General features: G+C 44.1%; 1 protein-coding gene across 6 annotated transcripts in view; it reads right to left on the minus strand.

Annotated features, from left to right (window-relative positions):
• The window catches only part of med22 (mediator complex subunit 22), a 27,304-nt gene extending 17,016 nt beyond the window's left edge, over nt 1-10,288 (minus strand). For 2 of the 6 annotated variants that reach the window (XM_043720659.1, XM_043720660.1), the window contains exons 1-4: nt 10,164-10,288; nt 8,101-8,224; nt 4,206-4,286; nt 1,065-1,121 (exon numbers count right to left, since the gene is read on the minus strand). In XM_043720659.1, coding sequence (XP_043576594.1) covers nt 1,065-1,121; nt 4,206-4,286; nt 8,101-8,223 — 261 coding nt within the window. In that variant the 5' untranslated portion in view covers nt 8,224; nt 10,164-10,288. The remainder of the gene's footprint in view (nt 1-1,064; nt 1,122-4,205; nt 4,287-8,100; nt 8,225-10,163) is intronic. The other 4 variants (XM_043720658.1, XM_043720662.1, XM_043720661.1 and 1 more) reach the window with 4 other exon arrangements.
• Between the last annotated feature and the right edge of the window lie 2,807 nt (nt 10,289-13,095).

Consider the following 13,095-nt stretch of genomic DNA (forward strand, 5'->3'; position numbering starts at 1 on the left):
TCCTTCCCACCTATCCACTCCACCCTCCCCTCTGACATATCACCTCCATCCCCACCCCCACTCACCTATTTTACTCTATGCTACTATCTCCCCACCCCCACTCCTCTCTCATTTATCTCTCCACTCTGCAGGCACCCTGCCTCTATTCCTGATGAAGGGCTTTTGGCTGAAACGTCGATTTTCCTACTCCTCGGATGCTGCCTGACCTGTTGTGCTTTTCCAGCACCACTCTAATCTAGACTCTGGTTTCCAGCATCTGCAGTCCTTGTTTTTACCCAATACACCCTCTGCCGATTCCTCAGCAACAAACCCAAACAAGCATACGCACCCAGAAACCCTAGCCACTTTACTCTACATCAAAGACTTGTCTGAAATGACTTCAGACTACTCAAACCTCTTGGCATCATGGTAGCCTACCAACACACTAAAACAGTAGCTAATGAACTTGAAAGACCCTGTACAGACAACAAGCAAAACTAATATAATTTACAAAATACCTTGCAAGGACTGTAACAAACACTACATTAGACAAACAGGCAGAAAACTAGCCATCAAAATACACTAACATCAACTAGCCACAAAACGACATGATCCTCTCTCGCTAGTATCCTTATACACAGATGAGGAAGGACACCACTTGGGACTGGGACAACACATCCATTCTAGGACAAGCCAAACAGAGACACACACGAGAATTCCTAGAAGCATGGCATTCCAGTCAGAACCCTACCAACAAACACATCAATTTGGACCCCGTTTACTATTGTTAAGGTGTTGTAGGTGTGTACTGTACTTTTAAGAGAGATTGGAAGCTGGCATGGACTTAGAGAGGCACAAAGTGTGCTGAAAGAATTTAAAATGTAACATTTGACTGTGAAACCAATGGTGCAGATGAGGTGCCATGATATAACAACAAAATCAAATTAAGTATTTTGACAACATCAAACCAGCGAAATAATCCGATGTTTTGGGGCATAAAGCCTGGCATTTTGAATAGTTAGGGGGAGAATTGCCAAGAAAACCAATAAGTATAGATGCTAGCAGAACAGCTCTCTGACAGGTACCTGCCTGTATGAAAGACCGGTGAAGCAGAATCCTGAAGAAAAGATGACAGAGGCAATCTACGGAGGAAGATACAAACAGAAGATTTGACAGCTGGCTGATTTTGAAATTAGAATTTTTTTTGTCAATCTTAATTGGGGTTTTTAAAATCGGACCAGTGTTGTAGAGTGGGGAAGTATAAGATAGATCTAAGAGAAAGGAGTTGTAAATAGTTGTTGGTTTTAATATTCTCTATTGGACTTAAAGAATAAAGTTGTTAATTTTTACTTTAAATAATGATCTCTGGGATAGTTCTTTACCTCTCAAAACTTAACCAATTATGGCGCGAGGTGAGCTTCTCTGTGTGTTGGGTTTAAATTAGACAGGTTTACCCATGTCATAATAACTAACTTCTGAGAAAAAGAACCAGAAACGACATCACCCACCCAAAGAAACCTAAACACAAGTAGAAAGCAGGACATATCGCCAATGCTTCACCAGAAGCTGAATGATAATGTGACCTATTATGGTGACAAAATATCTGAAAACAAACCTTCCAGCTCAGTGAACAAACTTACACCCAATACCTTGAAAATGTCTTTCTCCCAATTAAATATTCTGACTCTAAATAGTTCATTATCAGTTTCCATGATCACCCTAAACTTTGTAACCAGCATTCTCTCTAACTTTATGGCTGGCTGGGCCAGGAGACCTATTTGTGACTTTCAGAATTGCATGTCAATGCCACAATCAGTATGCTGACTGATTGTCATGCGTGGAATATCACAGCAACTGCTCATGTACATAGCTTAGAGGGAACCCTGCTAATGACACAGTGTCCCGTTCCTAAAAATCAGGTCTATTACAACTTCCTTTCTCATTGAACTGGAAATACACCACTGGAGTGAATTTTTCCAAACACACTCCAAGAATCCTTGCCTTTCTTTGCCCTTTATAATATTATCCTCGTCTGTACTCTGACAATTACAGCTCTCCATAACAACTCTTCAAAAATTTCACTACAATTTCCTTGCAAATCTATTCCATTAGATGGAAAGACTATATCTTTGTATTTCTGTATAGTCAGTCAATCAGCATGGAAATAGACCCTTTAGTCTAGTTCCATCTGCATCAACTAGACATCCCAATCTGACCAAGTCCCATTTACCAGCATTTGGCCCATATCTATCCAAACCCTTCCTATTTGGGTAACCCATCCAGGTGCCTTTTAAATGTGGGAATTGTACCAGCCTTCACCGCTTCCTCTGCCAACTCATTCCATACACACACCACCCCCTACATGGAGAAGTTGCCCCTTAGGTCTCTTTTAAATCTTTCCCCTTTCACTTTAAACCTCTAGTTTTGAACTCCCTCACTCTGATTATTCATGCTATCCTTGCCCCCAAGATTTTATAAAGTTCTATAAGGTTGCCCGTCAGCCTCCAAACCTCCAAGGGAAAAAAGCCCCAGCCTAATCAGCCTCCCCCTGTAGCTCAAACCCTCCTGTTCCAGCAACATCCTTGTAAATCTTTTTCATACTCTCTCAACATCCTTCCTACAAGGCAAACAGAATGGAATGCAGTATTGTAAAAGTGGCCTCACCAACGTCCTATATAGCCGCAACAAGACCTCCCAACTCCTATACTCGATGCTCTGACCAATTGAAAGCAAGCATACCAAACACCTTCTTCACCACCCTGTCTATCTGTGACTCCACTGTCAAGGAATTATTCACCTGCACTCCAAGGTCTCTTTGTTCCACAACATTCCCCAGGGCCCTACCATTAACTGTATAAGTCCTACCCTGATTTGCCTTATCAAAACATAACATCTCACACATTTACCTAAATTAAACTCCATCTGCCACTCCTCAGCCTATTGGCCCATCTGATCAAGATCCTGCTGTACTCTGAGATAATCTTCTTTGCTGTCCATTACACCACCTATTTTGGTGTCATCTGCACATTTACTAACCATACCTCCTATATTCACATGCAAATCATTTATATAAATGAGAAATAACTTGTGACTATGGACAGAAATGGATTCACACACACTAGCCTGTCACCCCTTTGAGTCACCAATCACTAATGTTCTTGAAAACTTTTTTATATGTCCTATACATCAGAGCCACCAGTGGTACCAGTGACTTGGCTCTGGCTAACCTGGTCACCCATTCAAATCTCCCTGCAGGTTAAGTTGTAGGATGACCAATTCATAAACCTGCTATTGACATCACTGTCAGCCTCATGGACAGACTGCAGAGACTCCAAGCTGCTGTAAAAGTTCCAAAACTTGGACCTTGAGCTGCTGCAGCTGGCAATACTTTCGGAACAGATAGTTAGTCATAACATGAGAAGCATCATGGAGTTCCCACAAAGCTCACAAGATTCAAAATCATTTTATGTATTCACTAAAATCCTAGTTATCTCTGACAAAGCTTATTAATGCTAATAAACCTCATCAATATTACTTAAGCATAATCTTAAACAATAAACCACTATCAGTAAGTGATATGGATAATGATAAATGCTATGACACAATACTCCTTCCTGATAAATACATGATAAAACTTACCAGCTGCTCACTTGCTTTTAATAGTTTTAATATTTTCATAACTTCTGGTTATTTACACACAGTTACTAAGCAACAATACTCACCAGACATTCACTTACCTGCTTCCCTTTGGTGTCACACCTCTGTTTTCTCTTCAAATGTCATCTCTGTTTGAGTCCTAGATGCAGAGGCTCCTGTATCTCCTCAAGCAATTCCAGCCACTCCAAACTGTTGGTAATACCATACCGATACCTCCACCAGAGTCTGTGCCAATTGGGACCCATATCCCAGTCAGAGTGTGTGCATATTGAATGTGCATGTATGCACGTATGAACGAGTGAACAAGCGAATGAATGAGTTATCTGTAATCCAGCCAGAGTCTGTGCATGTGGAATCCCTACCCCAGCCAGAGTCTGTGCATGTGGAATCCCTACCCCAGCCAGAGTCTGTGCATGTGGAATGCAAACTCCAGGGACAGTCAGTATGTGAGTGAGACCTGTACCCCAGCCAGAGTTTACATGTATGAAACAGAACACAGCAAGGTAGCTTGATTAAAAAAAAGCCACACAGAGACAGAACGGCATGCATTTGATCCATGCAATACTTACAATGTTTGCTGCTCTCACATGCATTTCATAGTGATCTTGTTCACACTGTGTCGCCCGGGATACCTGCGTCTCATCTTCAACCTGTGATGAAAGGTTCAGCTTACGGTGAACACTTATCACCAGTGTCTTAGGAACATTATATTAAGCCTCTGACCATTGCTTCAGAAGTGGGCGGCACGGTGGCACAGTGGTTAGCACTGCTGCCTCACAGCGCCAGAGACCCGGGTTCAATTCCCGCCTCAGGCGACTGACTGTGTGGAGTTTGCACATTCTCCCCGTGTCTGCGTGGGTTTCCTCCGGGTGCTCCGGTTTCCTCCCACAGTCCAAAGATGTGCAGGTCAGGTGAATTGGCCATGCTAAATTGCCCGTAGCCTTAGGTAAGGGGTACATGTAAGGTATGGGTGGGTTGCGCTTCGGTGGGGCGGTGTGGACTTGTTGGGCCGAAGGGCCTGTTTCCACACTGTAAGTAATCTAATCTAATCATTGCCTTAATACACAGTTCCAAGCTGGGTGCTGGACTCCCAGTTTGATCATTGTGTGGATTATGGAACTAAGCGGAGTAAGTACAGCAATAGCAAAGGCCATTCATCTCTTAAAAATCTGATACCCTATTCAATCAGATGAGGAGTGATTGGCATCTCAAACAGGGCAAGGGACTAATAAACTGCAGAGGAATCCAGGGTTTAATGTAACAAGGCTTCAATTCCTGATTGTCACAAGGAGAACAGAAGAAATTAAAATGATAAGACATTTGAATATTTGCTGTGGTCCCAATAATTTGAGACCTGTGTGTGTAAGACTTAAAACATTGTTCTATCCAAAGCTCAGGACTCACTCAGAGAAACACTTTTCTCTGGGAAAGGATGGGACGTACAGGTTGAAATGTTTAAGCTAATTAATGTGGAGGTTTGAGATATTAGATCTAAATGGCTGCAGGGAATCTGGATTGGGAACTAAATATCCAAGGGATATACACCTTATCAAAAAGGGTAGAATTGAGGAACCGCAAAGGTAAAGAGAGCCCATAATGGGAGTTTGTACAGGCCTCCAAACTGTAGTTAGGATGTGGGACAAAAGATACACCAGGAAATAGAAAAGGTGTGTAAGAAAGGCAAGGTTACAGTGATCATGGGGGATTTCAATATGCTGGTGGACTGGGAAAATCAGGTTGGACGGGATTGGAGGCAGGCTTGAGGGCAGGGTGGGAGTGGGCGGGTTTGAGGGGTGGGCAGGGTTGAGCAGACTGGGGGGGTGGTGCTGGACGGGGGGAGGAGGAGTATTTCACGCAGTGCTGCTACTGCCTAGTCTCCTGAACGGGGAGCAGACTTCACAGATCAGAGGAAATCAATTAACCGAATAATCAATTATCCAAATGAAATAGTGCCCGCCCATCTCGTTCGGATAATCAAGGTTCCTCTGTAAAGCGGCGAAGGGCAATGGAAGCCAGGGGATTGGGATGCTTACACAGACCAACCGAGGACAACTGAAACAGAAATAAAGGAGGGAGAAGATTAAATATGAGGGCAAGCTAAGAAAAAAGATTGCAAGAGTTCCTTTAGATACACAAAGGTACAAGAGAGGCAAAAGTTGACAGTCAGCTGCTGGAAAATGTCACTGTAGGAGTAGTAACGGCGAACAAGAAATGGGGGAGGACCTGAACCAATACTTGGTGTCAGTCTTCATGGGGGAAAACATGAGTAATATCCCAAACATTCAAGAGAGTTGGAGGGCAGAGGTGAGTTTGGTCGCCTTCATCAAGGAGAAGGTGCTTGAGAAACAGAAAGGTCTGAAAGTGGATAAATCACCTGGACCAGATGGACTACACCCCAGAGTTCTGAAGGACATAGCTGAAGAGATAGTGAGGGCTTTAGTACTGATCTTTCAGGAATCACTGGAGTCAGGGAGGGTTCCAGAGGACTGGAAAATTGCTAATGTAGTCCCCCTGTTTAAGAAAGGAGTGAGACAAAAGACAGAAAATTATAGACCGATTATTCTGACCACGGTCATTGGTAAGAGTTTGGAGTTCATTGTGAAGGATGAGGTTTCTGAATATTTGAAAGTGCATGGTAAAATAGAGCCAAGTCAGCATGGTTTCATCAAGGGGAGATCATGCCTGACAAGTCTGTAGGAATTCTTTGAGGAGGTAATGAGTAGGTTAGGCCAAGGAGAGCCAACGGATGTTATCTACTTGGACTTCTAGAAGGCCTTTGACAAGGTGCTGCACAGGAGGTGGCTGAGTAAGTTAAGAGCCCATGGTGTTAGGGGCAAGGTGCTAGCATGGATAGAAGTCTGGCCGTCTGGCAGAATGCGGTGAGTGGGATAAAAGAGTCCTTTTCAGGAAGGCAGCCACAAGTGGTGTTCCTCAAGGGTCGGCATTGGGACCACAACTTTTCACTTTATACATTATTGATCTAGATGAAGGAAATGAGGCATTCTGGCTAAGGTTGCAGATGATACAAAGATAGGTGGAAGGAAGTAGGAGGCTGCAGAAGGTTTTAGACAGGTTAGGAGAGTGGGTAAAGAAGTGGCAGATGGAATACAACATGGGCAAAGTGTGAGGTCATGCACTTTGGTAGGAAGAATAGGGGCACAGACTATTTTCTAACTATTTTCTGAAGTGCATAGGGTCTTAGTCCGGGATTCTCTGTAGGTTAACTTGCAGGTTGAGTCAGTAGTTAGGAAGGCAAATACAAGGTTGGCCTCTATTTTGAGACAACTGAAATATAAAAGCAGGGATGTACTTCTGAGGCTTTATAAAGTTCTGGTCAGACTACCTTTAGAGCATTGTGGCAATTTTGGGCTCTGTATCTCAGAAAGGATGTACTGGCCCTGGAGCGGGTCCACAGGAGGTTCACAGGAATGAAAGGCTTAGCCATGAGGAATGCTTGAGGACTCTGGGTTTATATTTGATGGGTTTAGAAGGATCGGGGGGATCCAATTTAATCTTACAGAATACTGAAAGGTCTGGATAGACTGGACATTGGGAATATGTTTCCATTAGCAGGAGCGACTAGGACCCAAGAGCACAGCCTTGGTGTAAAAGGGAAGACCTTTTAGAACAGAGATGAGGAAAAACTTCTTCAGCCAGAGAGTAGGGAATCTATTGAGTTCACAGCCACAGAAGGCTGTGGGGGTCAGGTCATTGAGTATATTTAAGACAGAGCTAGATAGGTTCTTGATTGTTAAGGGGATCAAAGATTACTGGGAGATGGTGGAAGAATGTAGTTAAGAAACTTACCAGTCATGATTAAATGGCGGAGTGGACTCAATGGGCCAAATCCTCTAATTTCTCCTCCTATGTCTTATGGTCTATTATCCCGCGGAAAGACAAGGTTAGAAGTGAGCCTGTTTTAAGGGTTTGGAATGACAGAAGTTTACAATGGGGCTAAATGGTCAGAGATTGGTCTGAAAGGTCAGGGAAATGGAAGGGGAAGCAAATTTTTAAAATAATCACAAAAAATTAGTTTTATAGATAGTGCCAGTCTGATATTCTGAGCCAATGTCAAATGCTCAGAGCCAATGCAGACAATAGGCTAAGTGATCTCTTCCTGCATCACAACAATGCTGTGATTCTGTGTTGCACTCTCAGTCACAACTGTTGTTGAAACAAATCTCTGTATTCACTTCAAAGGAAATTGCAGAAAGAGAAACATTAAAAAAAACGTGTATAGGGGGTGGGTGGGAAAGTTGGGGATGAGCTAATGGGCTGAATGGCCTGCTTCTGTACTAGATATTCTATACTTAGAATGTCACCGAAATACAAAGACTTTTGATTTAGTACTTAACACTACTCGGCATGAGAAATTTGATCTTCTCAAGGTAAACTGTAGGACATTAAGAGCATTTGCTCAGACCAGTGCTGCAAGCCTGACTGGCCCATCTTGATACTACTTACCCGAGCACTTTTAACAATTTCTGTGAAGTTATCCAGAATAGATTTGATGTCGTCTTTCAGTCTCTTGTTGTAGGACTGGAGCAGAAGCTCTTTACTCTGAGGTAGTGTTCGTTGCTGTGACATCCTGCATCGATATATAAAAATTCACAAAGCAATGTTATCACAATTTTCTCAAAATCTTCAGTCGTCATTTGAAATATTTCCTAAGTGCAGGTGCACAAATGTAGGTCGCCTGCTAGTACCGGAACTAAACTGCCAAGGTTCAAGGCCTGGGTCTCAGGTGCTGACAAGGAGAACATTAAGAACACATGACTAACAGAAAACTGTTTAGCTCTTCAAGCTTGCTCTTTCATGCAATAAGATCATGGCATCAAACCCCATATCCTTCCTGGACATCCCATAAACTTCGACTTGCTTTGTAGATCAAAAATCACTAAGACAAAGCTTCAGGTGAAATCGCTGACCACTGATTGATGGGGAGATAATCAATGTTTCCTCTAAAGTGTGTGGCCAAGCAGACACTGCTAGGATCCATAAATTGGTAGAGAAATTAGAGGGAATGTAGGAGAGAACTTAAATACTAAATGATCCTCGGAAGAAAGGTTCTCATCTCTATCTTAAATGAGAGGTCATTCATTTTGAATCGTGCCCCTTTGTTCTAAATTCCCTGAAGGCAAACATACTCTCAGCATCCACTTAGTCAAGTCACTTTACCATGTTATTTCTGAAAAATTGAAGAGTCACCAAACTTGAAACATTAACCTTGTTTTCTCTCCATGGATGCTGCCAAACCTGCTAAGTTTCTCTAACAATTTCTGTTTTTGTTTACATAACTCCACTATTGTAACGAACCCACTTGTAAATCTTCCCCAACACACAGACACAGTAAAGTTGCCATAATCCCAGAGGACCATAGGGTTGCTCTCTCATTAGAAAGAATGAAATCACAGTGAGTTTAACATGAGGGTCACCACACCTCAGCAGGGGAATGAGTTTGAGAAGGACAGTCTTTCATTGTAATCCCAGCCAATGCAGGAATTGAACCCGTGCTGTTGATGTCACTCTGCATCGCAAACCAGCCATTCAGCCAAGTGAGCTGCAGACAGAAAAAAACTTGGTATCATGGGTACAAGGAAATCTGGGAAGGTAGTTCAATGATCACTGTTTACAGGCCAAATAAACTGATACTGCTTGCCAGGATTCGCTGTTTACCCATAAATCCTGCTCTAAACACTTTCAACTTTCTAGCAGGAGGCACTGAGCAACTCATTCACAATTTGCAAAGTCTCTTAGCTGCTGGTTAAAGGCAACAGCCAATCACATAGCTGTTGGTAGGAAGAAGGCTTTGTCATTGACAAGTGGTCATCTCACCATTGACAAGTGGTCATCTCACCATTGACCAGCAACTTGGTGCTGGCAGAATCTCACTGTGTTCACACCCCCTGATGCCAGCCCATCTGTAGTACTTCCATTTTTGCATGAACACAGCAGTATCATCAGAGTTTACAATGAGGAGGAGGAGTAAACTACTGCAGATGCTGACAAAGAGTTATCTAGACTTGAAATGTTAGCTTGTTTTCTCTCCATGGATGCAGTCTGACCCGCTATGATCTCCAGCGTTTGTTATTTCCTGTACAATGAGGAGTACTGGGATCTGCTTTCAAACATTGCAGAAATGTCATCAATCGGTGGAGTTTAAAAACAGACTGTTTCTCATTTCATTCCAAATCAAAAGTACAAAAAATAAAAAAGTTAGTCTCGAAATATCCTGAGAGTAGGGACTGTGATTTACAGTCAACATCATACTCTCAGTGCTGAGGGAGCGCCGCACTGTCGCAGGGTCAGCACTGAAGGAGTGCTGCACTGTCAGAGGGTCAGTGCTGAGGGAGCGCCGCACTGTCGGAGGGTCAGTGCTGAGGGAGTGCCGCACTGTCGGAGGGTCAGTGCTGAGGGAGTGGGCACTGTCGGAGGGTCAGTGCTGAGGGAGGGCCGCACTGTCGGAGACCCCGCAATGTTTGGAAGAAGCGGCATGAGCGGTTTTGTTTGCTTATTATTATTCTCACCTCAGGCGCTAAACAAATGAAAAATCCGAATCAACTCAAGTCCATCACAGGCCGCGGTTCGAAAGATAGTCGCCGGAAGTCCGCCTCCCGATGCCGCTGATTGGACGCCAGGCCGTACACGTGATATAATCTTGGTAATCGGTGTGGCTGAGTTGGATATCAATCACCAACCATCTAACTAATAGAGCATGCGTTGTCGGCCACGTGACCGTCCTCCGCCACCTTGGTGAGGGCAATGTCACCTCCAGTGAGGTCACATTGAATTGGAAGGTGCATGTGACTGTGACATAAAGGCAGTGGCAATTCATTGTTAAAAACCTGTTATTGTGGTTCTCTGTTCAGGACCAACAGAGCTGGTAGCCCCAGCAATTGATCAATTCTTTCCTCATCAACATGTTCAGAGAAGGCTCAATGGTCAGCAATACTGCGACACACGGGTTCGATTCCACCCGTGTGGAGTTTGCACATTCTCCCCGTGTCTGCGTGGGTTTCCTCCGGGTGCTCCAGTTTCCTCCCACAGTCCAAAGATGTGTAGATCGCGTGAACTGGCCATGCTAAATTGCCCGTAGTGTTAGGTGCATTAGTGAGAGAATGGATCTGGATGGGTTACTCTTCAGAGGGTTGGTGTGGACTGGTTGGGCCGAAGGGCCTGTTTCCACACTGTAGAGGAATCTCATAACTTTATGACTGGACTCAAGTCTGTCCCTCCTGGCTGAGAGGCAACTGCACTACCACTGCCCCACAAGAAGCCTTCACAACTACTTGCTGTTGAAGGTCTCCAAATCTCTTACAGTTGGAGTAAATAACTTGCATCAAGAGGCCATCAAATTAAAAACCACCAAAATAAGAAATTATAGAACCACAATGGATTGCATTGCCATTGCAGCATAGACAGAGGCCATTTGACTCATCAGGTTCACGGACGGCAAATCAGCCAATATCTTTTTTCCCTGCTGGAATCTCAGTTCCATATTTATTCACTTGGAATCCCCAACGATTTCCTTTTCAAATCACTGGCATTCTCTAGCTGTGACCTTTTTAAAGCTTATGAATGAGTCAAGATCCATCAGAAGGCATTAAGTATTGTGTTACATGGAACAAAAAAAGACTACAAGTATCGATTCAAGTGCCTTTTAGAAACTCGAATGTTCCAAAGTTGGTTAGACCCTACTGGAGTATGTTAGTACATTTTGCTGGGCAGGGGATTAGGATGGATTCCACTATTTTGGCCAGCACAGACATTACATCCTACACTCCCATAAACCATTCTTCTCCTTGGGGAAAAAAGGGTCTAAAAGTGGTAGATTAGATTAGATTACTTACAGTGTAGAAACAAGCCCTTCGGCCTAACAAGTCCACACCGACCCACCGAAGCGCAACCCACCCATACCCCTACATTTACCCCTTTAACCTAACACTACGGGCAATTTAGCATGGCCAATTCACCTGACCCGCACATCTTTGCGACTGTGGGAGGAAACCGGAGCACCCGGAGGAAACCCACGCAGACACGGAGAGAATGTGCAAACTCCACACTGTCAGTCGCCTCAGTCGGGAATTGAACCCGGGTCTCTGGCGCTGTGAGGCAGCAGTGCTAACCACTGTGCCACCGTGCCGCCCACTAAGTAGTAGAGGCATAAAGGAATGTGAGGGTACAGGTCCACAAATCATCAGTCTTTTGATAGTAAGCAATATGTCTACTGGTTAAAAAAAAATTTTGTCAAAGTCTTTTTTTTTCTTTTTTTTCCCACCTCTACCTCCTGTGTATTTTTTTTCTTTTTATCCCCACACTACCACCTAAGTGCAGTAGTGCTTATTTTTTCCCCAGCACCCATGGTGTGTGTGTGCAGGTGTGAGACACAGTGAAAGACACAAAGTGCACCAATCTTTATTCAAATTCCACCACCAGAAAGATAGGAAAACACCCGGGTGGCCAGTGACAAACACTGCCCTTCACATCAAAGGGCAGTGCTGTGTGATCAAAACAGTGAAGGGGAGGGTAGGCACTAAATCAAAATAGAGTTGGAGGGAGAAATGATGCACTCCACTCCCTGCGGCGCCCACCTCTCCCTGAACAACCCAAGGGTGTTGGTCGACACCGCGTGCTCCTTCTCCAAGGACACCCGGGCCCTAACGTAACCGCGGAAGAGGGGAAGGCAGTCGTCAAAGCCTTTCATTTTTTATCACTGCTGTTTATTTATTTTTTTTCCTTTTTTTAAAAAAATTAACCCCCACACTACCACCTAAGTGCGGTAGTGCTTATGTTTTCCCCAGCACCCATGGTGTGTGTGTATACGTGTGAAACACAGTGCAAGACACAAAGTGCTCAAATTTTTTATTCAATTTCCACCACCAGGAAGATAGGAAAACACCCGGGTGGCCAGTGACAAACACTGCCCTTCACATCAAAGGGCAGTGCTGTGTGATCAAAACAGTGAAGGGGAAGGTAGGGACTAAATCAAAATAGAGTTGACGGAGAAATAATGCATTCCACTCCCTGCGGTGCCCACCTCTCCCTGAACAACTCCAGGGTGTTGGTCGACACCGCGTGCTCCTTCTCCAAGGACACCCGGGCTCTAACATAACCGCGGAACAGGGGAAGGCAGTCGTCAAAGCCTTTCATTTTTTTTTTCTTTTCTTTTTTCTTTTGACACAAAGTGCACAAATCTTTATTCAAATTCCACCACCAGGAAGATAGGAAAACACCCGAGTGTCCAGTGACAAACACTGCCCTTCAAAAGGGCAGTGCTGTGTGATCAAAACAGTGAAGGGGAGGGTAGGCACTAAATCAAAATAGAGTTGGAGGGAGAAATGATGCACTCCACTCCCTGCGGCGCCCACCTCTCCCTGAACAACTCCAGGGTGTTGGTGGACACCGCGTGCTCCTTCTCCAAGGACACCCGGGCTCTAACGTAACCGCGGAAGAGGGGCA

The sequence above is a fragment of the Chiloscyllium plagiosum genome, chromosome 30 (assembly GCF_004010195.1).
Source record: "Chiloscyllium plagiosum isolate BGI_BamShark_2017 chromosome 30, ASM401019v2, whole genome shotgun sequence".
Classification (NCBI taxonomy): Eukaryota; Metazoa; Chordata; class Chondrichthyes; order Orectolobiformes; family Hemiscylliidae; genus Chiloscyllium; species Chiloscyllium plagiosum.